Source organism: Salvelinus namaycush, chromosome 2 (genome assembly GCF_016432855.1).
Source record: "Salvelinus namaycush isolate Seneca chromosome 2, SaNama_1.0, whole genome shotgun sequence".
Taxonomy (NCBI): domain Eukaryota; kingdom Metazoa; phylum Chordata; class Actinopteri; order Salmoniformes; family Salmonidae; genus Salvelinus; species Salvelinus namaycush.
Genome location: NC_052308.1, coordinates 39107227 through 39135130, shown reverse-complemented (window position 1 = coordinate 39135130; position 27904 = coordinate 39107227). Strand labels below are relative to the sequence as shown.

Here is a 27904-nt window from a genome sequence, read left to right as displayed (position 1 = left end):
AATTAGTGAAACAAAGATCAGAATTGGACAGCCTGTGTAAACGCAGCCAAGTACTTACTTCACTGTCAATTATGTGAGAAACTGGCAGGTTTTCATAGACACGATTAGGCTATCAATGACAACGGTAGGCCTACAATAGCAGACGGGTTAACCAATGTGATATATTATCATATAGACTAATCTGTCAAACACAGGTAGCCTACAAGTATAGCGCGCATCAATAGGCGATTGTTGGAATCAAAATACAAGGTGTATGGGTGTACATAAACATTCTGAATATTCAAGGGTAGGCTATAGTCCAGCGAGAGTATAAAACGGCTATAGTCATAGATGGATATGAATTGTAAGCTAAGGGAGTACGTAGAAGACATTGCCTATGCAAAATCGAACATGCGCCAGTTGGATAGACAGGCTATATAATAGTCTACTGCGACATTATAGCCTACCCGAGGACAAAAAAAAACCCGCTATGTGTACAATGTGGTTTGCCTGTTTTCTTTTGCGTCCAAATTCAATGCAAATCTTACCTGAATGCGCAAAGCTCAAGAATCCCTTCTCCCTCTTAATGGGCTGTTTGGCTCTAAGCGCAGCGCTTTATCAGTTGAGGTTGCTGGTCTCGCGCCTGACGTCAAAGAAGGGTATTGGCTTCACAGCTCAGGAAATCAAACAGCCCTAAATCAACCACAGCTAAAAAGTAGCCTACTGGCCTTACTTAACCATTGTCTGGTGTACATGTTTTTGTTATGCATCCAATGTTCGCGGGTCTGATGGACCCACAGCATTATTGGGTTTTTAAAACGATACAACCATAACAATTTACGTAAAAATACGTAATACTTATATGTTGACTTATATCAATTACAAGCAATATAGACAGCATACAGATCACATTTATCAATAAAATCACTATTCGTTTTTTATATAAATAAAAATTAAGACATGGGTGGAATAAATCATGTTTATATTGAACAAATATAAATGAAACAAGGTTTTCATCACTATTGATGTCTATTGCTTTGAACTGAACAAATTGGAAGGACACATTTTACATACAGTATTTTATGGAAACGATAAATGAGCCCCATTGAACACAAATTAATGCTGGTCTGCACACCACATGAGGGACAGAGTTTTACTGTGTGTGTGTTGCAAATGTATTTCTTAGACTTGATGCATGTGCACTGTGTCTTCCTGTCCTTCTTGGGCCCACACACATCACAGTGCTTTTTCTTGTTGCTACAGGCTGCAATCTAGAATGATGAAAACACTTAATTCAGGAATTTTACTAACATCTCACTCACATATATAGTTACAGCAGGCCAAGGTATGAGAGTCAGACACACACACACATGCAACAACATCCCTCACACTTCCAGAGTTGTTGGTTCTGTGGGTCAGATGGATGGGCAGATGGGGCACCAGCATCCTCCTCCTGAATCCGCCTTACGATGGCTGCAGAAGCTGGGGTCCTTGGGATATATTGCCTCCTCTGGATTTTAGGTCCTACCAATGCCTTGCCCAGCTCTTCGAGAAAGAGCCGTCACCTCTGGAGCTTCCCTCTGTTAAAATCTGGGTTCAACGCCATCAAGATGACAAACACGTTGTAGGGCGAGATGTCCAAGATGTTGAAGAATATCACAAGTGGCCAGCGTAGGGTTCTTCGTTTGCAGCTGTAGCCAGTCACCAGCTTGTCTAAATTGTCCACCCCTCCTTTTGTGGCATTATAATCCATTATGATTTGTTTTTTGATGTTCCTGGCCAAAAATGTTCCCATCCCTATGCAGCGTACTCATGAGTACCAGATTTGTGCCTTTCTTTGGCACATAGGACACTGGGGACGTGAACATAAACTTAGAGGAATTGATAGGCCTGTTCCGTGTATTCAACAGCTGAGGTTGGAGCTCTGGCTTGTTTTTTTGTACAGTTCCTACCATCGCCAGCTTCCTGTTGAGGAGCTTCTGTCCCAGCTTCTGCAAAGTAAAAAAGTTATCGCATGTGATGTTGTGGCCACGTCCAGAACAAACCACATCACTTGGTTCTTCTCTGGGGCTCCTATCTGGCTTCCCTGTATCCACTTGCAAGTTCCACACATATGATGAAGCAGCATCACAAGCAGCCCATATCTTGATTCAATATTTTGCGGGTTTAGACGCCATGTACTGCCTGAAGGGGCAGCAGCCCCTAAATGGCATAAGCTGCTCATCAACAGTAATGTTGGGCCCAGGGTTGTAAAACAGGGAAGACGGTCCACCCACTGACCTGATTGCAGCTAGCTTGTCTCACTGCCGCCGAGCTGGTCTGGTGTCTCGGTTATTGAAGAGGATAATCCTGGAAAGAATGTGGAAGTTTTCCAGAGACATTGTTGCACGGAAAAGTTATCTGCCAGTTTCTGCATCCCACAGGGATTCTCTGGATTCCCCATTGGATCTGAAAACACCAGCAAGATAAGAACCCCAAAGTATGCATGTAAATGAGTTTGGGCCATCTCCTTCCATCTCTCTCCAAAAACACACCTTTCCTCCAAATTAGTGCAGTCCAGAATGATTTTCTGGATGGTGTCTGGGATGAACAGTTCAAAAGAAGACTTTATGTTCTGCACATGAGTAACCGCCATCAGCGTCGGCCCTGGTATCATTCTTATCACACTGACAGCCATGCGGGGTGGCTCATTCCTTGGGCAATAAGACCATTCAATTTCACAATTTTTTGACATCCATATTTCTCCTCCTTCAGGCTGCTGATGAGCTGGTTGCTGACGGGATGTTCCTGGGGCTGGCTGCTGACGGGCTGGTCCTTGGTCTGGCTGAGGGTCAATCTCATCCTCTTCTTCCAACTCACTGTCGGACTCAGAATTGACAGAATATTCTTCATCTTCCAAAGTGGAAGATGGTCCTACCACACCAGCTTCTCTCTCTGCAAATATTATTTCTAAGGCCCTCTGAGCAGAGATTATTTTGACCATACTGATTGATTGTGGTAAGAAGCCACACATGCAAAGCTATTTATTTGTTGTGTCCCTCCTCCACTTTGCACCTGGCTGGGGTAGTGTGAGAAAATATATATATATATATATTTTTTTTTACATTGTATCGAAATAATGTATTGTAATAACACTGTGCAGGTTCCCGCAATAGATTGTGTAGTTTCACACTCTACAAAGGGTAAAGAGTGTGATAAAAGCAGGAGACAGGCAGACAGGCAGGGATACAGACAGGTTATTGGTGCTATGTTGAAACAGCAGGCCCAGGGAGGAGGAAAACAGAGTGAAGGCACACAGCAAACCTTTTTGTTTCATTTTTACTTGTTTTCACCTACACACACACTTTTCCACACTTTTATTACCCCCAGGTCCAGTGGACCCAAACACCACACATGCAAAATAATTGTGTATGTGTTCTTTTACATGTCCTTCACAGAAAATGAGCCAAGGCCAATGAGTCTCAGGTTGAAAAAAATGATTCATTGTGTCATTTTTCTTTCAGTAAACATTGAAAATGGGTCCCACAGACACAAACACCACACAAGGGTTGAATCAATATAGCCTGGCATCAACAGAGCCTGGCATGCAGGTTTTAAAGCTACCGGTAATTTACCAAAGGTAGCGGAATCTTCTGTCATTTCATAATTAACAGGTATCTATGGTAACTTTGGTAATTTACACTTGAATAACATTTATTTTATAATTAATATATAGCAGGCCTGAAATATAGGCTAGTATTACTTTTTATATCTGTGTCCATGAGTTTCTAGTAGATATACCATATGGTTCAAAAGAAAATATCCTAACTAAGGAAAAAAGCTAATCTAATCAACAGCAATGACATCATTTTTTCACAACTGCCACCAGTTTGGCACCAAAACATTTACAACAAAGACATATTGATATAGTAGAAAAAAAGGTGTAAAAAATATTTATAAAGGATATTTCATGATGAAACCATCATAATATATATATAAAGGATATTTAATGATCAACCCCTCATATTAAAAACCAATGGCATTCACTAAGTTGATTGTTTATTTTTAAGAGAATGTTTTTACAGATTTGTCATTCTTATTTTTTTTTTTTTTTTAAATCATCTTATCTTACATGTGATAAGGCCACACAGAAGGCCATAGTAATTACAGACCCCTGTGATAATCAGAAGTACCCAAAAAGGCCACTAGATATCATCTTGTAAAATTCCCCAAAGAACTTGAAAGCTACCAAAATTCTAGTAGTTTCCTGGTAAACTTAGAAAGTTTCCAGTAATGTGCCCTCTCTTTGCAACCCTACTGGAAAGGATTGTAGCCTATTTCTTAATGCTAATAGCCTCACACACCATGATGCTGTTATTATAAATTATTATTGAGGGTGCAATACCAGATTCCACACAATTCCATTCCAATGAATGAAATACAATCATAATTGCATGAGATTTAATTTCAGAATGTTAAAACAAATTCATTTAGATTCTGAGAACTCTACAGATGTAATTTGAGCCAATTTGCTACACCAGGAAAATAATCCTGCAGCAACAGATTTAACTGAGTTACAGTTCATATAAGGAAATTAATCAATTTAAATAAATAAATTAGGCACTAATCCAGTGTTTCCCAACCCTGGTCCTCGAGTACCCCCAACAGTACACAGTTTTATTGTAACCCTGGACACGCACACCTTATTCAACTTGTCAACTCATCAAGCCTTCAATGAGTTGAATGAGGCATGTTTGTCAAGGGCTACAACAAAAATGTGTACTGTTGGGGGTACTCAAGGACCAGGGTTGGGAAACACTGCCCTAATCTATGGATTTCACATGACTGGGAATACAGATATCCAGTCAGTATCTGACCAACAGATGCAACAGAGCATCCCAAACGTGCTCAATGGGTGACATGTCTGATGTGTATGCAGGCCAAGGAAGAACTGGGACATTTTCAGCTATCAGGAATTGTGTACAGATCCTTGAGACATGAGACATGGTGCATTATCATACTGAAACATAAGGTGATGGCAGTGGATGAATGGCACAACAATGGGCCTCAGGAACTCGTCCACAGTATCTCTGTGCAATAAAAATTCCATAGATAAAATGAAATTGTGTTCGTTGTCCGTAGCTTATGCCTACCCATACGATAACCCTACCACCACCATGGGGTTCACAACGTTGACATCAGCAAACCACTCGCCCACACAATGTCATACACGCCATCTGCCTAGTACAGTTGGGATTCATCTGTGAAGAGCACACTTCTCCAGTGTGCCAGTGTGCATTGAAGGTGAGCATTTGCCCACTGAAGTCTGTTACAACGCAGAACTGCAGTCAGGTCAAGACCCTGGTGAGGAAAGCGAGCACGCAGATGAGCTTCCCTGAGACGATTTTTGACAGTTTGTGCAGACATTTTTCGGTTGTGCAAACCCACAGTTTCATCCTGTCTGGGTGGCTGGTCTCAGCCGATCCCACAGGTGAAGAAGCCGGATGTGGAGGTCCTGGGCTAACGTGGTTACACGTGGTCTGTGGTTGTGAGGCCGGTTGGACATACTGTCAATAAAATGATGCTGAGGCGGCTTATGGTAGAGAAATTAGCATTCAATTAGCAACAGCTATGGTTGACATTACTGCAGTCAGAATGCCAATTGCATGCACCCTCAACTTGAGACAATTGTGGCATTGTGTTGTGTGACAAAACTGCACATTTCATCTCATGAAACATGGGACCAACACTTTACATGCGTAGCTATTTGTTCTTTATCAAAAAACAGGACAGTCAGACTTTCTTATTTTTCTCAAATTTTAGACAATTTACTTTCTATAGTTTTCGATACTACTGTTGTCCATTGTGAACATTCGTCTTCAACTTTTCTTGACACGCTGCTTGATTCGAACTCATCATCCACTTCCGCCATGTTTCCCAAGCACCACCATTCACCGTAAGATAGAAACACTATGCCACCACAACAGGGATATTTTACAGATATTTGATTTGTAAGTCCAACGCCGCCTTCTTCTTCGATGAGGTGTAACGGCGGTTGGCATCCAATAAATGTTGCATTACCGCCACCTACTAGACTGGAGTACAACTCCCTTATACTTTTCTTGAAATAAATAAACAAATATCCTACCATCTAACACAACACTCACAAAAAATTTAATAATAAATCAAATAATAAAAAATACCAACCTACTCCACTATTTCAATCTATTTAGTCCTACCTCATGCCAACAACCTGAAAGTATGAGACCACCACTTAACACACACTGTAACTCTTCTGATGTCAAATCTCGCACACCCAAATACCCCTCTGCAGCTGCCACCACAACCTACATTTTCTGCAACTTATGTTCCATCCCTGCAGTACAGTTGATAACCATTGCTATACATGCTAAAAATCTAATTTGATCTCCTACTCACACCACTCCTCTCAGGATCCCTCCCCCTTGACCCATCTTCCTCTACTTTCTTCACTGCCTCAGCATTTGACAACCTCTGCACTACTCTAACCCTGGAACCTCAACCTGCCTCTCTTGCACAGAACATTTTTGATCCCCAGCCCTATGGGCACCTCTACAATTAACATACCACGACTTTCCCCAATGCTACACATTCCTTTGTCTCATGCACTTCCGCACACCTAGGAACCTCCCCCCTACACACTGTTGCCACATGCCCATAAGCTTGACACCTATAACAACGTAATGTATTCGGCACAAAAGCTCATACAGTAAACGTATTTATTCTAACATCACTTTGTCGGGCAAAGACTCAACATCTAAACTCAAAAGTACAGACAACGACTCGGTTTCACCACTCACGCCACCCTGTCTGTGTCGCACCAAACGACAAGCCTCACAAACACCAGGAATCTTCCCCTTCAGTTGGTCAATTTTTACATTTACTGCTACCCCAGTAATCACTCCTTTCAATGGAACCCTTTTCTTGGGAGCAAAACGATTCACATTTCTTGCCCCTATTAGTTTAACGCAGAGCACCTTCTCCCTCTGACCAGCAGAAACACAAACAAGACCACTTCTGGTTAACTTCACCGATTCCACAGCACCCAACTCTGTTTTCACCCACCCTGAAACCACAAATGGATCAGCCAAAAGGCAAGGGTCCACTTTTTCCAAAAAAGTCACTCCTACTGTCACAGGCTCATCTTTATCCTAACCCTTGGTGCAAGCCTCGGGCTCCGAGAACTTCACACCTACCACCTCCGATACTTCGCCCTCATTCACTTCCATTTCACCTCCTGTCTTTAGTTCACTCTGCTTACCCTTTCTACCATTCTTCTTGAACAAACCATCTCACCCTTTCCCGGCATTTTTAACAGACTCAAGCTCACCCTCTTCCTCCCTCGCTCTTAGATCTCATCTGCCTCTTTCTCCCTCCATATTCCAAGTATATGTGCCCTTATGCTAATACTGCACTTGTCCTGACATACATCGGGTTCTTGCCTTCTCAAGGGACGCCATTTAGCCGGCTGTCACAATCTCCGAACAATCAGCACGAACCCCTCGGGATGTTGCGCTCAACAGTGCATCCCACTTATAAAGCAGCTGCTTCATATTGATGTTCTTCTTTATCAAAAGCTATCACGACGCTTTTCCATTTCAAACAAGCGTGCTCTTTCAACCACCACCACCCACAGTCTCGCTTCATGCATTTGATACCGTTTCAAGTCCGAGCCGCCTCCACTTTTTCCAAATGGATCGCAGCTTTATAGGGTCACATCCGGCAATATACTGCTACAGGGGAGGAGCTTGACTAGCTAACGTTTCGAATGAATTGACTTTTTAACGAAACAATTTTGCTCAGGGAAATATACTACAATTCAGGTAAGCCGGGTTTGCATTTTGCTTTAAATTTGTTTATCAAAGTAACATTACAACTAGCTTGTTAGCAAGCTAGTTCTAGTTTTTACGGTTTAGCGAACGTTACAATTTTAGGCGCTCGCCTTTGTAAGTAACTTAGTCATCTAGCTAGCTAACAACGTTACTGCTAACTGTATTTATCGGCAGATTGTTAGCTAGATAGCGAGATAAACTAGCCAATATTCTACGTCGAAGATCCCATTTTCCCATGTTCGATAACTAACCGCTACCTAGCTAACGTTACCGGTAGCCAGATAAAGTTAACACGGACGTGTTTAAATGCTTTTCATCGTTAATCTCGCTCAATGTTTGTGTTGCTACCGTGTTATGTTGCTACGGTGGTGTTGTTTTGCTGCCATGCTGTGTTGTCGTTTTAGGTCTCTCTTTATGTAGCTAGTGGTGTCTGTCTTGTCGTGATGTGTGTTTTGTCCTACTAGTGTACAGTACATTTTATTTTTTATCCCAGCCCTGGTCCCCGCGGGACTCTGTCTCTTTGTAGGCCGTCATTGTAAATCATAATATTTTCTTAATTGACTTGCCTAGTTAAATAAACGAATTATAATAAAATACTTAATTCTGTAACGTTACAGGTCTAGTCAGTGTTTATAATATTATAAAAATTGGATGGCTACTTAGCCAGCAAGCTAACGGTATTTGTGTGTGTTGTTTTGAAGGTACCATCAGTTATACCAATGAGTTCGAAAAGGAGAAGGGCCACCTCTCCATCCAGTAGTAGTGTGAGCGGAGGGGACTTTGACGATGCCTCCTCCTCCACTCCTGGAAGCGGGCGAAAGAGGAGAAGACCCTCTAATGTCCCTACGGTAGATCCTGTGAGTTGAATTTCTTATCTTCTAGCTCTGGCAGTGGCGATTTTAGCATGTAAATCTTGGTGGGGCAAACTCCCCCCATTATTTTTATGCATGCCAGCAAAGCCACTAAACAATGCGTTATATGCATTAATTGCACTATAACGGTGCCCACAAACTTTTAGGGCATAAATAAAGCTGTCCCAACTTCAGAGCTTTCTTTTCAGCACCATGGAGTGAATCCTTAACATCTCTACACCTAGCTATCAGCGGAGCCTTGTCTGGCAGCAAAACAGTTCATTCAGCCTCATTTCCTGTCCTTAAAAAAAACATGGCTGACTTGCTTAAAAAAATGTGGATTCTACTGACAATTGAGATGTACAAATGGCATAAGGGAACGACGAGCGGAAAAGAGGCCATGCGTAATTTCGATGAAGACATTATTTGAGCACGCTATGATGGACGTAGTCAATATAACTATTTTTTTCAGCCCTTTTGAAATGTACAGTGACAGAATTCAGAACATGGGCCGTTCTTACAGTATTCTCCCTGTAAACAAAGTTAGAACTGTAGGATACATAAAGGGAGCATATAAGCAGACAATGAAAGCTCTTACAATATTCAGTGATTACATTTCTCTAAAACAGGCAATAGGCTACATGTGCACCACCAAGTCACAACAGTAGGCTAAGTTAAAAGGGGGAAAGGGACCAAATTAATTAGGGTGAGGCACATGAGCTACTATCAGCTTACTACACAACACACACTTAGTATTACTTTCTTAGCTACAGTATACATATCTCCCTCATTATGCAGCAGCATACAATACATTTTTGGAATAATCTTTGTTGTTCTGTGCTCACTTGAAGAGGAAGGTGGTGCGGTGGCCATTCTTGTGGGCAAATTTTGTCATCAAAGTGTGACATTCTCTGAATTTATGGTGCTTTCAAGACAACTGGGAACTCTAGTTGGTCGAAACGTCAGTGATCTTCAGGTCGGAGCTCTAGAAAGAGGCCCAAGTTCTCAACTAGGACCGTTCAAAACGTATTTTCCCAGTTGGAGCTAGTTTCTTTTCAGAGTTCCCAGTTGTCTTGAACTCACTGAAGTCTGAGATTTTCCAGTTGTTTTGTCCATGGCAGAAGTCATGCTGGATTGACACCATGGCCATTGTATTCAACCTTTTCTGGCCCATGGTGTTATATGTGAATGTTTGTCCGTTTAAGCTTGGAAAAGAGACCGGTAAACCCAGACTTAGACTGCAACCCCACTTCACTGAATAGCAGACTAGTGATTGCTTTGCACCGCTTGCAGTTAGCCACTGATTCCTTCCAAACCACTCATTGCTGAATTTGGGATTTCCAACTTGTTGTGTAATGTTCATGTCCAATGTCAGATGAGCACCGATACATTTTATCTATAATTTCTCTTCATATGACAAGGATTGAAAAGGATTTGCCAGTAGATTGTCGACTTGATTAATGATGACTGCTTGTCTAACTTGCTAGCTAAGATTTTGAAAGTATGATGTTGACATGATCAGTCCAATCAAAGCTACGGTAGATATTTATCAGTGGCCTTGAGCCTTCTTGGATGCGCACTTCTAATGTCAATCTATGGCAGCACCCAAGGGGCTTGAATATTGCGGTGACGTAGTGTCCCCATGAGTGACAGAACACTGAGCCAATTACGGCGCAACTAGAGAACATTACCAACCCCTACACTCTGTATTTTCCGCTGGCTGCCCCACCAGCACAGAAAGCAGTGAGCTAGGCTGAAATGCATGTATTTTGGAGATGCCTTACTCAAGAAAGCAAAAAAGAGACCATGTTTGTAAGCGGATTTCTTAACTCAATTATAATATTTTGCATTGTTTGCAAACTGATGTGACACATTAATGTGAAAATAACATAAAATGAACTACAAAATATATACACTACCGTTCAAAAGTTTGGGTTCACTTAGAAATGTCCTTGTTTTTGAAAGAAACGCACATTTTTGGTCCATTTTAAAATAACATCAAATTGATCTGAAATACAATGTAGACATGGTTAATGTTGTAAATGACTATTGCAGCTGGAAACGGCAGATTTTTATGGAATATCTATATAGGAGTGCAGAGGCCCATTTTCAGCAACCATCACTCCTATGTTCCAATGGCACATTGTGCTAGCTAATCCAAGTTTATAATTTTAAACACTAATTGATCATTAGAAAACCCTTTTGGAATTATGTTTCCACAGATGAAAACTGTTGTGTTGATTAAAGAAGCAATAAAACTGTCCTTCTTTAGATTAGTTGAGTATCTGGAGCATCAGCATTTGTGGGTTCGATTACAGGCTCAAAATGGCCAGAAACAAAGAACTTTCTTCTGAAAGTCTATTCTTGTTCTGAGAAATTAAGGCAAAACCCATTGAATTTGACAGACATCAGTAAACGTCGGCAAAAAAACTGAATCAAATTGTTGCTAGCAGCACAGACTGTTTACATGTTATCTAACCAGCTCTGCTAGGGAGAGTAAAGTAGTGAAGCGTGAGGTGTTCTCTCATTTGTGTTTGGAAGAAGCTAGCCAGATTTAGTTAGTTAGTTAGTTAGCGTGGGCTCTTGACTACCATTGTGAGGTCAGAACGCTCGGATCAACCCTGCTCCTCGGCCAGAGCATCCAGTGTGCGCTCTGAACGCTCCATGAGCGTAATGCACTGAATTTACGAATGGACAATCGAACAAAGCTGTTCGAGAGTGCAGACTGACACTCCAGAGGGAATTTACGAACCCACCCTAATTATCCCATTGATAAAGCTTGTGGTTATCTTTATCAACATCCTTGTTTTACTCTTGGTCAGGTTTGCCATGTTTTATTTGTGTGATGCAGTGAATCCAAGTATCCCAAACACGGAATTGTCTGCTTTGACACATTTAATTATTATATCATGTTTTGTGTTCAACAGATTGCTGTGTGCCATGAGGTGTACAACACTGTTAGGGACCACAAGGACGACCAGGGAAGACTGCTTTGTGAGCTGTTCATCAGGGTACCAAAGAGAAGGTAAGGATCATAACAAAAATTTGCAGCAAAAAACTTAACTAGCATTTCTCATTGGACATGTCCATGTAGTCCCTCCCTTTCGCAACCCATTTTCTGATATTTGGTGCCAAATGACCATAGACTAAATGTAGAGGAAAAGCCCCCAGGTGACTTATCTCTGCCTCTTCCTCCCTTAGGAAACAGCCAGACTACTATGAGGTGGTGTCCCAGCCTATAGACATGACCAAGATCCAGCAGAAGCTCAAGTCAGAGGACTACCAAGATGTGGAGCAGCTCACTGCTGATTTCCAGCTCATGTTCAACAACGCCAAGACCTACTATAAGGTGACACACACACTATGTGGATTGAAGTCTAAGATGAAAATCGATTGAAAACTTGATTGTGCTATTACACTTTGTGATAACAAACATTGTTAGTCTTTGACTAGCAGGAAACACATCCTTTAGACACAGCAGGTTATTAATGCTTTTATATCAGGGTTTCCGTTAGGATAATGTGGTGCCGGACAACGTGACCGGGAAGATTTACATTTACTGGCCATTTTGAGAAATGTACCGGACCCACATGCATTGGGTTCGCAACCCATTAGGGCGTCCGGTGCTCAGAATGACAGAAATAACATTTACATTGTGGTAATTCATCTCAACAGAACATTCAACTCCTGTAATGAAGCCGCCAATAAAACGTCACTTTCAAACGTTTGCTTAAATGCAATTCTAAACAGTGCACCTGATGCCAGCAGTATATGACAGAGATGAAAATCTCCTTAGAAAGAGGGGGACTCTAAAGATGCAACAACTAGGACGGGTTGCTATTATGACTAGGATTGTACCTTTGGCTTCTGGACAACAAAAGAAAGTTGATATGAAAACCAATAGAACAAGAGAGAAATGGCATAAGAGGAAGTTTTTAATAGGCAGCGCAGGTGGCGGCTGTCAGTGAAAAGCATCTAAGATATGTGAAGATTTCAAATATTGAGACAAGAAGAAGGGGAGGGGTGTGTGGCAAAGATAGACTATAGGCGCATCTTGTGCCTCAACTAGCCTACCTGGTTAAATAAAGGTGAAATAAATAAAAATCTGTCTCCAGAATGCATGCTCTCAGCTCTCCAGAATGCACTCAGCTGTCTCCTGACAATTATTTTGCTGTTTCGTTGTGTGAATTGTTTATTTTTATCAATTCCCCATTACATGTGTCTCGAGTAGTAAATGTACCGTTAATGCCCGTCATTTGGTTGTATTACTAGGCCTACAGTCATTTACCATTCTCATTCTTGGGGTGGAAATGTGTTTTGCAGAGTTCACAACCTGCTACACTTGTGAGAAACAAGTTTAGGTTTATTTCATAACTATCGTTTATGAGTTTAGCCTTTTTTCCCCCCATTGTCTTTTGTTTGGAGTGCTCCGTGTGAGCAATGAACATGGGTCTGGTTTCTCTGTCTTGTTAATGTTGAGGGAGCCCGCATAGAAGTAGCCTACCTGGCCTGCTGTGCACAAATGTAGGAAAGTGCCCGTTTGAGGATGTTTTCTGCTTTTCTTAACTTACCACATCCACTATTAATAAACCAAGTCTCTCAGTAAATTTTTTTCTTCATCCCACACAGTAAGTCAACTGTTTTATTTTTTTATTAACTTTTTTACATCCATTGCGAATGATAGGCCTATTGTGAGGAACTATTAGGCTATTTGAAAAAATCACCATGCCTCAGTGGAAAAGTCATAAAATACCTTTTGCAAAAACAGCTGTCTGAGGGCTGTAATAGGCTGGTAGATGCAATGTTGCAAGTTAGCTAGAAACCACTTCAGGCTGGATCCAGTTGATTTGATTCCATGTTGCACTTCACTAGCAATAATAGCTCCAGTCAAGACAGATAGGAAAGGGAGGCAGACAGGCTGAGTAGAGAGATGAATGTGATTTGAAAGAACTGGAATTTCCATTAGTATGTTTTATTTGTCAGCTTTATGTAATGTTACTTAGTTGACAATAAGTTATAGGCCACCAGATGCATTGGCCACCTGAGTTCCATGTGCTCATTTAGGCTCATTTAGCCACCAATGATCACAGTGTATAAATGTGTCCATATGGCAGATGCTAGTGCTCTCGCATTAGTTGAGTTTCAACTTTTATATTTTTATCATTATAAATAAGATTTTTATGATTTAACGTAATAATGATTTTGAGAAACAAAAACGTTATTATTGAAATGAAACTTCCACGGAAATGCGCATATGAAAATCATAACTGGCACGCAGATTGGAAGAAGTGGTAGGATAAATTGTATGCTTCTCCAAACTTGAAACAAGTCTTTATAAAATAATTGCCTGCCCATTTCTTTGTTTGGATTTTCAAGCAAGGTAGGACATGCCTCATAAAATGAAGTAAAACATTCAGGTTTCAAACAATGTTTTCAAAATGCATACTGCCTCCAGCTAAAGTGGTGGGTGACGTGCTGATAGCCTGCCTACCGGTGTTTTTTTTCTTCCCGGGTCAATTTAGCCGGCAACAATTTTATTTATCGGCCTTTTGTTTTTTTACTGGCCAACAGCCAGCAATTACCGGCTAACGGAAACCCTGTTTTATCTCTGACTTGTCAGGCTGATGGTGTGGAGTACCAAAAGGCCTGCAGGCTGTGGGAACTCTATGTCCACACCAGGAATGAGTTTGTTCAGCCAGGGGATGGTGATGAAGATGACGACGATGGTGAAGACATCCTAGATAATCCTGCTCTCTTCACTGAAGATGAGGTAAAGATTAAAGATCATCTGACAAATCCATTTTTACCTCTATATATTGTGAGATCTTTAAGCTCCTTCCTGCTTTGCATGTCTATCTATCATGGACAATCTACATCATGTTAAGTCAACTACATATACCTTTTATTCTCATCTCTTCTGTGTCTACAACATCTACCCACAAGCTAAGTTTACTCATTGTTGACAAGCTCTGTAGACGTGCAACACTTGCAACTGAAGTTCCATAAGTACTGGATGTGCGTGGGATCATAGCTTGTGGTTGTTCCTGTATGCGCTGATATACAGACCCCACCGAGCTGCCTGAAGGAGGTTTTGGAGCAGCTGCTAGATGCTGTAGTGTCATACACGGACCACTCAGGAAGGGTCATCAGTGAGCTCTTCCAGAAGCTGCCTTCCAAAGTGCACTACCCAGACTACTATGCTGTTATCAAGGAGCCCCTTGATCTGAGAGCCATCACTCAGAGAATACAGGTATCCTATTCACCTGATGCATTGTAATTTGTGTAGAATTGATTGACATCTAATTGGTTAAGCGTATTAATACATAAACACATGAATATAGGCCTACCTGATATCATTTGTTATTTTGTGTAATCATATAAGATGTCATATGTGTCCTGTGTAGCTCAGTTCGTAGAGCATGGCGCTTGCAGCACCAGGGTTGTGGGTTCGATTCCCATGGGGGACCAGTATGAAAATATATACTCTCACTACTGTCAGTCGCTCTGGATAAGAGCGTCTGCTAAATAACTAAAATGTAACTCTGTAACCTAACCATGATATTTTGTGAATCTTTGTCAGATTGGATACTACAAAAGTGTCACCGGCATGGCTAAGGATGTTGACCTTCTGGTGAAAAATGCAAAAACATACAATGAACCAGGATCTCAGGTTTTTAAGGTATATTTATCCTCCTATATGGCATAGGATATATTTTATACAGCATTTCCCTATTGGTATCTTATGTTCTTGTGAGTAGTTGCGTGGAAAGTCTAGTTTCAGTAGAGCTATGTTGTGCTCAAGATTTCCCTGCATGTCTACAACTTGTAGATGTTATAGAAAGCACACTAATCTCAACGCTTCCTTATTTGATGTCAAGGATGCTAACATCATCAAGAAGGTCTTCATCCAGAGAAAGACTGAGATAGACCATGCTGAGCCCACTAAGACCAGTGTCCGCATCAAGAACCGGAGGTCAGCCCAGGGAGACCGTTTCTCTGCCATCACCCTGGCTTTGCAGTACGGTTCAGAGAATGACGAGGACGCCCTGCTCTCTGGTGAGTTTGTCAACACAACAAACGCGCGCACACACACTAATCAGATTTGAATTGTTGAGTCTTTGAGACCAAGCCCTCTTCATAGCTTTATGTTGTTACGGTGTGATTTTGTAAATGTGTGCACTTCTCTGTGTATCATGTGTTCCAGGCTCTGTGCATTATGACGAGGGTGAGTCTGAGGCGGAGTGCCTGAGCTCCAGTATGGACATGGGTAACCCAGTGTTCCAGCTGTACGAGGCTGTGAGGGGGGGCAGGAACAGCCAGGGACCGCTCCTTTCTGAACCCTTCCTCCAGCTGCCCTCCAGGAAAGAATACCCTGACTACTACCAGCAGATCAAACAGCCCATCGCACTGCAGCAGATCAGGTAGGAATAGGCTACTACAGTACATCGTCCTATAGGCACTGTACATGGAGAGTTGGTGTCCGTGTAGCTAACGTCAGTCAATGATGAAAAAGAGAATGTCCACTCACAGTGTTGCTGCTCCCAATGCAACAAAAAAAAAATCTCCTTTTTTGCGAGCAGCAAAACTCTATGGACCTTGTTTTTGTCCAGCTCCTGATGCTATTTTGGATGTATGTAAAACCCATCCATTCAGTGAATGATGAACTTCTTTGTCCCTGTCTCAGGGAGAAGATGAAGAATGGGGAGTACGAGAGCGTGGAGCAGATGGACTCTGACCTTACTCTGATGCTTGAGAACGCCAAGTGTTACAACGTGCCCACCTCAGGCATCTCCAAACGGGCCCTCCGGCTGCAGCAGATCCTGCTGGTCAGTAGAGGGACTTGGATCTTGTTTGCCCTTTGCTGTTGGTTTAGGAGGGGGCTCTCCAACCCTTTTCCTGGGGACCTACCCTTTAGTAGAGTTTCACTCCAACCCCAGTTGTAACTAACCTAATCTAGTGCCTTGCAAAAGTATTCACCCCCTTAGCGTTTTTCCTATTTTGTTGCATTACAACCTGTAATTTAAATGGATTTTTATTAGGTTTTCATGTAATGGACATACACAAAATAGTCCAAATTGATGAAGTGAAATTAAAAAAATGTGTTTCAAAACATTATACAAAATAAAAAACGGAAAAGTGGTGCGTGCGCATGTATTCAACCCCTTTGCTATGAAGCCCCTAAATAAGATCTGGTGCAACCAATTACCTTCAGAAGTCACATAATTAGTTAGATTGCACACAGGTGGACTTAATTTAAGTGTTACATGATCTGTCACATGATCTCAGTATATATACACACCTGTTCTGAAAGGCCCCAGAGTCTGCAACACAACTAAGCGGCACTATGAAGACCAAGGAGTTCTCCAAACAGGTCAGGGTCAAAGTTGTGGAGAAGTACAGATCAGGGTTGGGTTATAAAAAAATATCTGAAACTTTGAACATCCCACGGAGCACCATTTAAGTCCATTATTAAAAAATGTAAAGAATATGACACCACGACAAACCTGCCAAGAGAGAGCCACCCACCAAAACTCAAGGACCATGCAAGGAGGGCATTAAGCAGAGAGGCAACAAAGAGACCAAAGATAACCCTGAAGGAGCTGCAAAGCTCCACAGCAGCGATTGGATTATCTGTCCATAGGACCACTTTAAGCCGTACACTCCACAGAGCTGGGCTTTACGGAAGTGGCCAGAAAAAATAATAAGCAAACATGTTTGGTGTTCGCCAAAAGGCATGATAAGACTAAAATTGTGCTTTTTGGCCATCAAGGAAAACGCTGTGTCTGGCGCAAACCCAACACCTCTCATCACCCCGAGAACACCATCCCAACAGTGAAGCATGGTGGTGGCAGCATCATGCTGTGGGGGTGTTTTTCATCGGCAGGGACTGGGAAACTGGTCAGAATTGAAGGAATGATGGATGGCGCTAAATACAGGGAAATTCTTGAGGGAAACCTGTTTCAGTCTTCCAGAGATTTGAGACAATGACCCTAAGCATACTGCTAAAGCAACACTCCAGTGGTTTAAGGGGAATATTTTAAATGTCTTGGAATGGCCTAGTCAAAGCCCAGACTTCAATCCAATTGAGAATCTGTGGTATGACTTAAAGATTGCTGTACACCAGCGGAACCCATCCAACTTGAAGGAGCTAGAGCAGTTTTGCCTTGAAGAATGGGCAAAAATCCCAGTGGCTAGATGTGCCAAGCTTATAGAGACATACTCCAAGAGACTTGCAGCTGTAATTGCTGCAAAAGGTGGCTCTACCAAAAGGTGTTTTTTTAAATAAAATCTATGAAGCATTAATTCGCTATCCTGACATTGACTTTGGGGGAGCGAATAGTTATGCTTCAAAGTTTGTTTCACAATAAAAAATATTTAGCATCTTCATAGTGGTAGGCATGTTGTGTAAATCAAATGATACAAACCCCCCCAAAAATCTATTTTAATTCCAGGTTGTAAGGAAACAAAATTGGAGAAATGCCAAGGTGGGTGAATACTGTATAGCTTATCAACCAGATAATTATTAGAATCAGGTGCGCTAGATTGGGGTTGGAGAAAACCTACAGGGCGGTAGCTCTCCAGGAACAAGGTTGGAGAACCCTGGTTTAGGGTAAGAGCTGAATATATTAAACTGTAGTTCAGAGTTCACTAGTAGGATTTCTTTCTGGTGGTGGGTTGGGACTGCAACTGTAGGAATACAAGACATAAAAATGCTAATTCTGGTAGGGTTTCTGTTAAACAGTGGTGGCTGCTGAGGGGAGGGTGGCTCATAATAATGGCCAGAACGGCGCAAATGGAATGGCATCAAGCACATGGAAACCATGTTTTTGATACCATTCCACTTATTCCGCTCCAGCCATTACCACGGTCCCGTCCTCCCCAATTAAGGTTCCACCAACCTCCTGTGCTGTATACAAAATAATTAAGACTGAATGGTTAGTAGTACACTATTGTTTTGAATGCAGTATGTAATGAATGTTTTGCAGCTTAAGAAGAGGGAGCTTTTGAGGAGAGGCGACGAAGAGGAACAGGACAGCATTCTGTCGTCTGACACAGGAACTGGCAGTGCCACCAAGAGGAAAAGGTAGGACCACTTCTCGTTCTCTTTCCTTACCACGTCTACATAGATGCCATTGTTGCCATCTCACACCAAGTCAACCACCTATCGCTTTCATTCTCGATTTCTGTGTCTATCTACAACAGCTGCCCTCATGCTTATAAGTCACAGGAGTCACCTTAATTGTGCAGGACGAGCTCATAGTAATGGTTGGAATGGATGGAATGGTATCGAACGCATCTAACACATGGTTTCCATGTGTTTACCATTCCATTGACGCCATTCCAGCCTATATTATGAGCTGTCCTTCCCTCAGCAGCCTCCTGTGTTATAAGTTGACCCTTTGTCAAACTAAGTAGATCTGCAACACTTGCAACTCAAGTTGCCTACAGGCGGCCAGGTTTTTAAAATCAAATCTATAAAGCATTAATTCACTATCCTGACAACTTGTGTTAGCTAATATTGCATTTATACATATTTTATATTTCATAAAAAAGTAACTTTACTAACCCAGGCTTCTCTTGCCCTGCAGCCATAAGAAGAACATGAAGAACCGTATGAAGGCACTGTATGCTGCAGTGACTGAAGCCAGAGAGGCAGGGACCAACCGGAGGCTCTGTGATCTGTTCATGGTCAAGCCCTCCAAGAAGGACTACCAAGACTACTACAAGGTAGATATGAGTTCAACACAAGGCTTTCACAATCCACTAGTTGGTGGTTGCTAGGGGCAATTAATCAACGTTTTTCTTTAAACGTACAAATCTTACTTTCCATGACAAAATGTAGTCCGGTGTACTGGACATATCCTATTGCAGTGGAGAAACGCCACACATATTTTATATCCAAGCAGAATCTTGTTTATTTGAAACGCATGTCTCGGGTTCAGCAATGGAAAATATCTTGGAATTGTTCTTTTTATTCCCCAATGTTGGAATCGATACAGATGCCGTGGATCGACTAATCTATGAACCTAACTCCTCCCTACTATCAGGTGATCCTGGAGCCCATGGACCTTAAGACCATCGAGCACAACGTCCGCTCAAAGCGCTACGCCACCGAAGAAGCCCTGATGGACGACATGAGGCTGATGTTCCGCAATGCACGTCACTACAACGAGGAGGGATCTCAGGTAGGACCACGGCCAATCACTTACAGGGCCATGTCGCTGTGAACAGTGTGAAGCGAACCAGTGCACATGCGCAGATACTGTGTGAGATCAAAGTGTTGTATCTCGCTCATTCAGTATCCTCGGCTATTCATTGATGATAGGCCCTGCTTTACTGAAGTTGCAAGACATTGCGAGATTATCACATTGCAAGATACAGCTTTTGATTGTCGTTAGGTAGGTCTAGTGCATGGTCTGACTGTCTACCGGGTGGCCGACCTGCCTGTACTGTGCCCTTCCCCTCTCTCGCCATCCCTTGCTAGCTTGCTATGACTCACAGTGAGACCCAAACAATTGCTGGCATTGTGAATTCCCGTGGATTTTTTTTCTTCTTTTCTTATCATTATAACAGAAAACCGATTTTGAAAAAATAAAAATGTCAGTTTAAACATTTAGATAGTTTTTTTCAATTTGCCGTATCCCTGGTAGGCATAAAACCAAGTAAAACTGGGTGGGACTGACTGCCTGAACTTGTCCAGTAAGAAACTGAATGTTGTCTATTGTATTCCTTAAAGAACACAACCCTGGGCTAAATTTACAACAAAAGGGAGGGTTGAGTGACATGTTCTGATGTTGTTTTGCTGTGAAGGTTTATAACGACGCTGGCATCCTGGAGAAGATAGTGAAGGACAAGAGGAAGGAGCTAGGAGCTTCTCCCGAGGAGGACATTGACAACATGGGATCTCCTAAGCTGAAACTAAGTGTGTTTGACTCTTCTCTATGGGCGTTTTAACATTACTCCTGAAAAATTCCAAGAAAACATACACCTTAGCCAAATACACTTAAACTCAGTTTTTTACAATTCCTGACATTTAATCCTAGTAAAAAGGTCTTAGGTCAGTTAGGATCACCACTTTATTTTAAGAATGTGAAATGTCAGAATAATAGGAGAGAGAGTGATTTATTTCAGCATTTATTTATTTCATCACATTCCCAGTGGGTCAGAAGTTTACATATACTCAATTAGTATTTGGTAGCATTGCCTTTAAATTGTTTAACTTGGGTCAAATGTTTCGGTAGCCTTCCACAAGCTTCCCACAATAAGTTGGGTGAATTTTGGCCCATTCCTTCTGACAGAGCTGGTGTAACCGAGTCGGGTTTGTAGGCCTCCTTGCTCGCACATGCTTTTTCAGTTCTGCCCACAAATTTTCTATAGGATTGAGGTCAGGGCTTTGTGATGGCCACTCCAATACCTTGACTTTGTTGTCCTTAAGCCATTTTGCCACAACTTTGTAAGTATGCTTGGGGTCATTGTCCATTTGGAAGACCCATTTGCAGCCAAGCTTTAACTTCCTGACTGATGTCTTGAGATGTTGCTTCAATATATCTACATAATTTTCCTCCCTCATGATGCCATCTATTTTGTGAAGTGCACCAGTCCCTCCAGCAGCAAAGCACCCCCACAACATGATGCTGCCACCCCGTGCTTCACAGTTGGGATGGTGTTCTTCGGCTTGCAAGCCTCCCCCTTTTTCCTCCAAACATAACAATGGGCATTATGGCCAACAGTTCTATTTTTGTTTCATCAGACCAGAGGACATTTCTCCAAAAAGTACGATCTTTGTCTCCATGTGCAGTTGCAAACCGTAGTCTGGCTTTTTTATGGCGGTTTTGGAGCAGTGGCTTCTTCCTTGCTGAGTGGCCTTTCAGGTTATGTCGATATAAGATGTGTTTTACTGTGGATATAGATACTTTTGTACCTGTTCCTCCAGCATCTTCACAAGGTCCTTTGCTGTTGTTCTGGGATTGATTTGCACTTTTCGCTCCAAAGTACGTTCATCTCTAGGAGACAGAAAGCGTCTCCTTCCTGAGCGGTATGACGGCTGCGTGGTCCCATGGTGTTTATACTTGCGTACTATTGTTTGTACTGATGAACATGGTACCTTCAGGCGTTTGGAAATTGCTCCCAAGGATGAACCAACTTGTGGAGGTCAAATTTTTTTCCCCCTGAGTTCTTGGCTGATTTCTTTTGATTTTACCATGATGTCAAGCAAAGAGGCAATGCGTTTGAAGGTAGTCCTTGGAATACATCCACAGGTACACCTCCAATTGACTCAAATGATGTCAATTAGCCTATCACAAGCTTCTAAAGCCATGACATAATTTTCTGGAATTTTCCAAGCTGTTTAAATGCCCAGTCAACTTAGTGTATGTAAACTTCTGACCCACTGGAATTGTGATACAGTGAAATAATCTGTCTGTAAGCAATTTTTGGAAAAATGACTTGTCATGCACAAAATAAATGTCCTAACCGACTTGCCAAAACTATGGTTTGTTAACAAGAAATTTGTCGAGTTGTTGAAAAACGAGTTTTAATGACTCCAACCTAAGTGTATGTAAACTTCCAACTTCAACTGTATATCTTGCTGTTTTGATTACATTTACACGTAATTCTCTCTGTAGGGAAGAGTGGTGTGTCTCCTAAGAAGTCCAATAAGTGCCTGACCCTCCTGCAGCAGCGCCTCAACGAGCTGTATGACGCTGTGAGGAACTACACAGACGCCAGGGGGCGACGTATCTCCACCATCTTCCTGCGCCTGCCCTCCCGTGCCGAGCTGCCTGACTACTACGCCACCATCAAGAGGCCCATCGACATGGAGCGCCTGCGCAGGTAAGCTAGAGGCTAACCTGTATGTGTGTGTGTGGTAGTGATGCGCGGGTTGACTCATAACCCGCAGTTCCTGTGGTTATATCTGGGGGTTTAGGGTCATGTAATATTGTGTGGATAAAGGCTGGGTTGAATAAAGAGAAAACAATGCCTTACATTCATGGATGTTTTATCATTATTGTGCAATTATATTTATAGGCTACATTGAGGTTTTTCTTTCATTATTTTAGGCTAACTGTACGCGTGCCAAATAGTCTACAAATTATTTTGGGAACGGGCAAAAAAAGCAAGTGTTAATCCACGGAGGCAAAAAGGACAATGTCAGAGTTTAATTCAATATGAGAAAAGCTGCGAAATGGAGAGTTGAAAATGGAGCGAAGGGAGGGCCAGAAATGTAATGTTTTGGAAAGATGTGGTGATGTGGTAAAAGGATGATAGCAGTACAGGCTATGTTATGTGTGATTGTGAGGGCTATACAAATTCAACAGTGACAAGACTGGGACTTCAAATAAGCCTATGACACGTTAAGGGTACTGTAGCCTACTGTTCGGATGGGTTAAATGGAAAATGAAATCTGGACACTGACTGTAGGTCTATAACCTCTCACATACCCTTAATATTATCTCCTGAAGAATTAAGCATTTATTACAGTAAAAGTAGGCTATACACCAAATGTAGGCTACATTTTGACTTGGGAACATGAGTTGAGAGAATCCTTCTTTCTTTCAGTATCTTGAGAGAATGCGAATGCACAGTTAGATACTGTCTGTAGAGGTGCTATATTTATCAGCATCATAAAAGCTGATAGTATTTCAATCACATAAAATATGCATCCAAGCTGAACTAAAATCTCATCAGAAACATGTTGGTTCGTTTTCACAGCTTTCTATTGCCTTACAACCGGTCAAACTGATGTCATTTGGACATTTTGCACAGTAAATATTTCATTTTTTTTTTTTTAAGTTTTCTCCTCGGCCCCTAAACGTCTTTTGCTCCGCGAAAGAAGCAGAGATGACAGAGAACTTTACCAATGTCAACTAGATTGAAGCATTCATTCTGTCGAATTCTTAGGATTTTTTTTTTTACATTTCACCTTTATTTAACCAGGTAGGCTAGTTGAGAACAAGTTCTCATTTACAACTGCGACCTGGCCAAGATAAAGCAAAGCAGTGCGACACAAACAACAACACAGAGTTACACATGGAATAAACAAACATACAGTCAACAATACAATAGAAAAAGTCTATATACAGTGTGTGCAAATGAGGTAGGATAAGGGAAGTAAGGCAATAAATGGGCATAGTGGTCGAAATAATTACAGTATAGCAAATAAACACTGGAGGGATAGATGTGTGCAAGTAGAGTATTAAGTATTATGACATTATTCTGGTGCGCAAGGGTTTATTTGGTCTTCTAGTTTAACATATAATGAGAGAAGAGAAGCTGCATCTATCTAATATAGACAAGTTGACTAAGAAATAGCCTACCAAAATTTTGGAAATTATAAGAAGAACCATATCTATATCGGGTAAGAAAATCCTGCACCTCCTGTCAACTCTTTCTGCCATCTCTGACTGTAGCCTACAGCAAATGTTCTAAATTAGCGGGTCAAGGTTGAGTATGTGCCTCAGATTTTCACTTTATTACATATAGTTGGGTGGTTGCGGGTGGGTTATTAGCAATTGCAGGTGGGTGCGGGTGAACAAATAGCTGACCCTTCCACCACTAGTGTGTGGCTAGCTAAAGGTTAGGTTGCTGGGTGGTTAGAGATGTGGGCCAGGAACTAAGGTTGCCCTGTTTGAATCCCAGCTCCGACGGGGAAAAGCTGTTGTGGAGTGAGCCAGCAACTGGAGGGTTGCTTGTGTCAGTATCCTAGATACTATATCCTGGTGTTGTGCCCTTGAGCAGGGCACTTATCCCCTAAACTGCAATAGTGGCGCTTGGGGTTGGGATCTGATAAAACTAAAAACAACCTTTCATTCAGTAGAATAAAATGAGAAGAGTATAGTACAAAAAGAACAGGTATCAGAATAAAATTGACTATAACAACAACGTCAATGATGTTTATTTGACTATGATTTGCCCTCCAAAAATACATTTATTAAATACTACATAAGTTGTTGTAGCTCTATTTGAATGAAGTGAGATAAATGACGAGTCCATAAAGCAAACCATATTAAGTAAAGATATAAAATTTAAAAAATCTGTTTCTCCCTGTTTCAATAGAAAATGCAATGATCTTATCTTCTTGTTCTCCAGCCACATGGCGGGCGGCCGTTACCAGGACGTGGATGCTCTGGTGGAAGACTTTGCAGTGATGTTCAACAACGCCTGTACCTACAACGAGCCAGAGTCCCTGATCTACCGCGACGCTCTGCTCCTCCACCGCGTGCTCCTGGATACCCGGCGGCTGCAGGAGGGAGGGGAGGAGGGCGGCGGCTCTCCCCCTGCTGTAGGGCCCGTGGTCATGGAACTGATCAGGAACCTGTTTGTGTCTGTGCTGGCGCACCAGGACGAGGAGGGGAGGTGTTACAGCGACTCACTGGCTGAGATCCCTGCCCAGGTAAGAGAGAGGAGATCGCCCATACCCTACCTGGGGCCGCCGTATTCATAGTGTCTCGGGGTAGGAGTGCTGATCTAGGATCAGGTCCCCCACTGTCTATGTAATCTTATTCATTGTGATCGAAAAGGCAAAACCTATCATAATTCAGCACTCATATGGCCCCTGGTTATGCTCTTAAAAATAACTGATGTTTAAGATATCAGCAAAGTCATTCAGAGTTTTTAATAGCAACTGTTTTTCTGAATGACAAATAAAACTATGTTAACTGACTTCAACAGGACCCGACCAGCCCGGAGAACCCTCCGCTCAACTTCGACGTGATACGGGCCAACGTAGACCGAGGACGCTACCGCAGGCTGGACGTGTTCCAGGAGCACATGTTCAATGTGCTGGAGAAGGCCAGGCGCCTACACAGGTACGTAGTCATTAGAAAGGCCTTTTGAATTGCTCTCCAACCTTTTTTGAGTCTTGAACCACCCCCATGAACCCTCCCCTTGCCCTGTTTCTTCCCAGGACGGACTCTGAGATCTTTGAGGATGCGGTGGAGCTGCAGCAGTTCTTTATAAAGATCCGGGATGAGCTGTGTAAGAACGGAGAGATCCTCCTCTCCCCTGCGCTCAGCTACACCTCCAAACACCTGCACAATGACGTGGAGCAGGAAAAGAGAGAGAAAGTACCTAAGGAGATAGAGGAGGACAAACTGAAGAGGGAGGAGGAGAACAAAGGTGTGTGATGGCGTTGTGGCCGGGTATGCGTGTGTAGAATATGTGCATTTCTTCTGTGCTGGTGTGTGATTGTCAGTGCAGGTGATTGATGTGACATTGACTCTGAGTCTGAAGCGTATACAATGTGAGAGGTATTATAATATTCTAATTTACTTCCAGAGGAGGGAGAGAAGGCTGAGGACCCAGCTGGGGGAGGTGCGGGGCCAAAGAGGACATACCGTCAGGACTGCAGCTTTGAGAACAGCACCTACCACGTGGGTGACTGTGTCTACATGCAGCCAGCAGAGGCCAACCTCAAGCCTCACATCGTTTGCATCGAGCGCCTGTGGGAGGATGAAGCAGGTAACCAACTCAACACGCAGGTTTAGACATGCACGCTTTAAGACACACACACTCCTACTGCTTTCTGCCACTCCCTCCTGTTAGTAATATGTGTGTGTGTGTGTGTGTGTGTGTGTGTGTGTGTGTGTGTGTGTGTGTGTGTGTGTGTGTGTGTGTGTGTGTGTGTGTGTGTGTGTGTGTGTGTGTGTGTGTGTGTGTGTGTGTGTGTGTGTGTGTGTAGGTGAGAAGTGGCTGTATGGCTGTTGGTTCTACAGGCCTAGTGAGACCTTCCATCTAGCCACACGCAAGTTCCTCAAGCAAGAGGTCTTCAAGAGTGACTACTTCAACAAAGTACCAATCAGCAAGATACTGGCAAAATGCATGGTCATGTTTGTCAAGGTAAGGCCATCCTATATATCTGAACGGTTTTGATAATACACACCCCAGGACCATAGATGTATGCAATTCTATGCTCATCTACTGGATCATTATTTTAGCTGAATATTGTAGCTACATGCATGCCCCGCCCACCTGATGATCTGTCTTCTTCAGCCATCTATTTCCTGTGTTTGAGGGGTGCTTTTATTTCTCCTGCAACTCATTCATGCGCTTACTTGTGCCTGTCGGTTTTTCACATTAACGTTATGACTGCGGAGATGTTTATGATGACCTGTCAAACACACCCCAGTAATTGCTGAAATGGGCTCAATGGAATACATTCTTTCTGTTGCATCTATAAGAACGCTTTGGCTGGAATGTAACGTAGCCTGTTGTCTCGACACTTACATCACAAGAAAGAGAAGAAATAACTTTATTTTAATTGGTGTTCATTTTTTTTGTGGAATTGAAAAAAGTAATAATTTAATACAGTTGAAATGTTTACAAGTTAGATGCTCTGAAATGAAAGCAACTTCCGAAAATGAACATTCGGATTATACTGATATTATGTCTGATCTCGCAAACAATGTTATGTGTATAGATGGGTGTAATCTAGAGCCAAGCGTGTTGATTTTTAATCCGAGGGTATCCTGCTATTGAATGCTATTTGTATCCTGCTGTTAAATTATGCAACAGAATTGCAGAATATGCTAAGAGTAATTTCAGGCAGTCGAGACAGTTCCAAACTGCCTCTGGAAGCAACGTAAGCACAAGAACTGAGCTTCATGAAATGGGTTTATAGCCGAGCAGCCACACACAAGCTTAAGATCACCATACGCAATGCCAAGCGTCGGCTGGAGTGGTGTAAAGCTCGTCGCCATTGGAGTCTGTAGCAGTGGAAACACGTTCTCTGGAGTGATGAATCACTCTTCACCATCTGGATTTTTGTTTTAGATTCTGTCTCTCACAGTTGAAGTGTACCTATGATAAAAATTACAGACCTCTACATGCTTTGTAAGTAGGAAAACCTGCAAAATCGGCAGTGTATCAAATACTTCTTCTCCCCACTGTATGAGTGCATCCCCCCAAAAAACAATTATTGCCCATTTATTTGTCAGTCCCAGTGAATGTGCGATCATTCAGTAAATTTCTGATGGCTTTTTTGGGGGGTATCTTCATCCATTATCCAACTTTTGCATTTATTTGAATTGCTTTTAAAACCTTTTAACAGTTTTCGTGACTGTTCAGGTCCCAAAATGAACGCTTATCCAGGACAAGAAAAAAAAAAATGCAACAAGAACAGATGTAAGTTGTCCGAATGGACATGTAAGGAACACAGGAACAACATACAGGAACTCAAGTCCTTTTGTTCACCTGACTTAGAATTCCTCACAATCAAATGACGAC

At 42.2% G+C, this 27904-nt stretch overlaps 1 protein-coding gene across 1 annotated transcript in view; it reads left to right on the top strand.

The window, feature by feature from the left end:
* Positions 1-7736: 7736 nt before the first annotated feature.
* The window catches only part of LOC120062927 (protein polybromo-1-like), a 37124-nt gene continuing 16956 nt past the window's right edge, over positions 7737-27904 (top strand). The window contains exons 1-20 of the mRNA XM_039012987.1: positions 7737-7820; positions 8531-8686; positions 11608-11705; positions 11882-12029; positions 14301-14450; positions 14745-14930; positions 15261-15359; positions 15559-15736; positions 15885-16101; positions 16365-16506; positions 18667-18764; positions 19270-19408; positions 19729-19866; positions 20492-20603; positions 22306-22513; positions 24770-25073; positions 25352-25488; positions 25587-25798; positions 25958-26140; positions 26361-26518. Of these exons, the coding sequence (XP_038868915.1) occupies positions 8549-8686; positions 11608-11705; positions 11882-12029; positions 14301-14450; positions 14745-14930; positions 15261-15359; positions 15559-15736; positions 15885-16101; positions 16365-16506; positions 18667-18764; positions 19270-19408; positions 19729-19866; positions 20492-20603; positions 22306-22513; positions 24770-25073; positions 25352-25488; positions 25587-25798; positions 25958-26140; positions 26361-26518 (3045 nt within the window). The 5' untranslated portion in view covers positions 7737-7820; positions 8531-8548. The remainder of the gene's footprint in view (positions 7821-8530; positions 8687-11607; positions 11706-11881; positions 12030-14300; positions 14451-14744; positions 14931-15260; positions 15360-15558; positions 15737-15884; positions 16102-16364; positions 16507-18666; positions 18765-19269; positions 19409-19728; positions 19867-20491; positions 20604-22305; positions 22514-24769; positions 25074-25351; positions 25489-25586; positions 25799-25957; positions 26141-26360; positions 26519-27904) is intronic.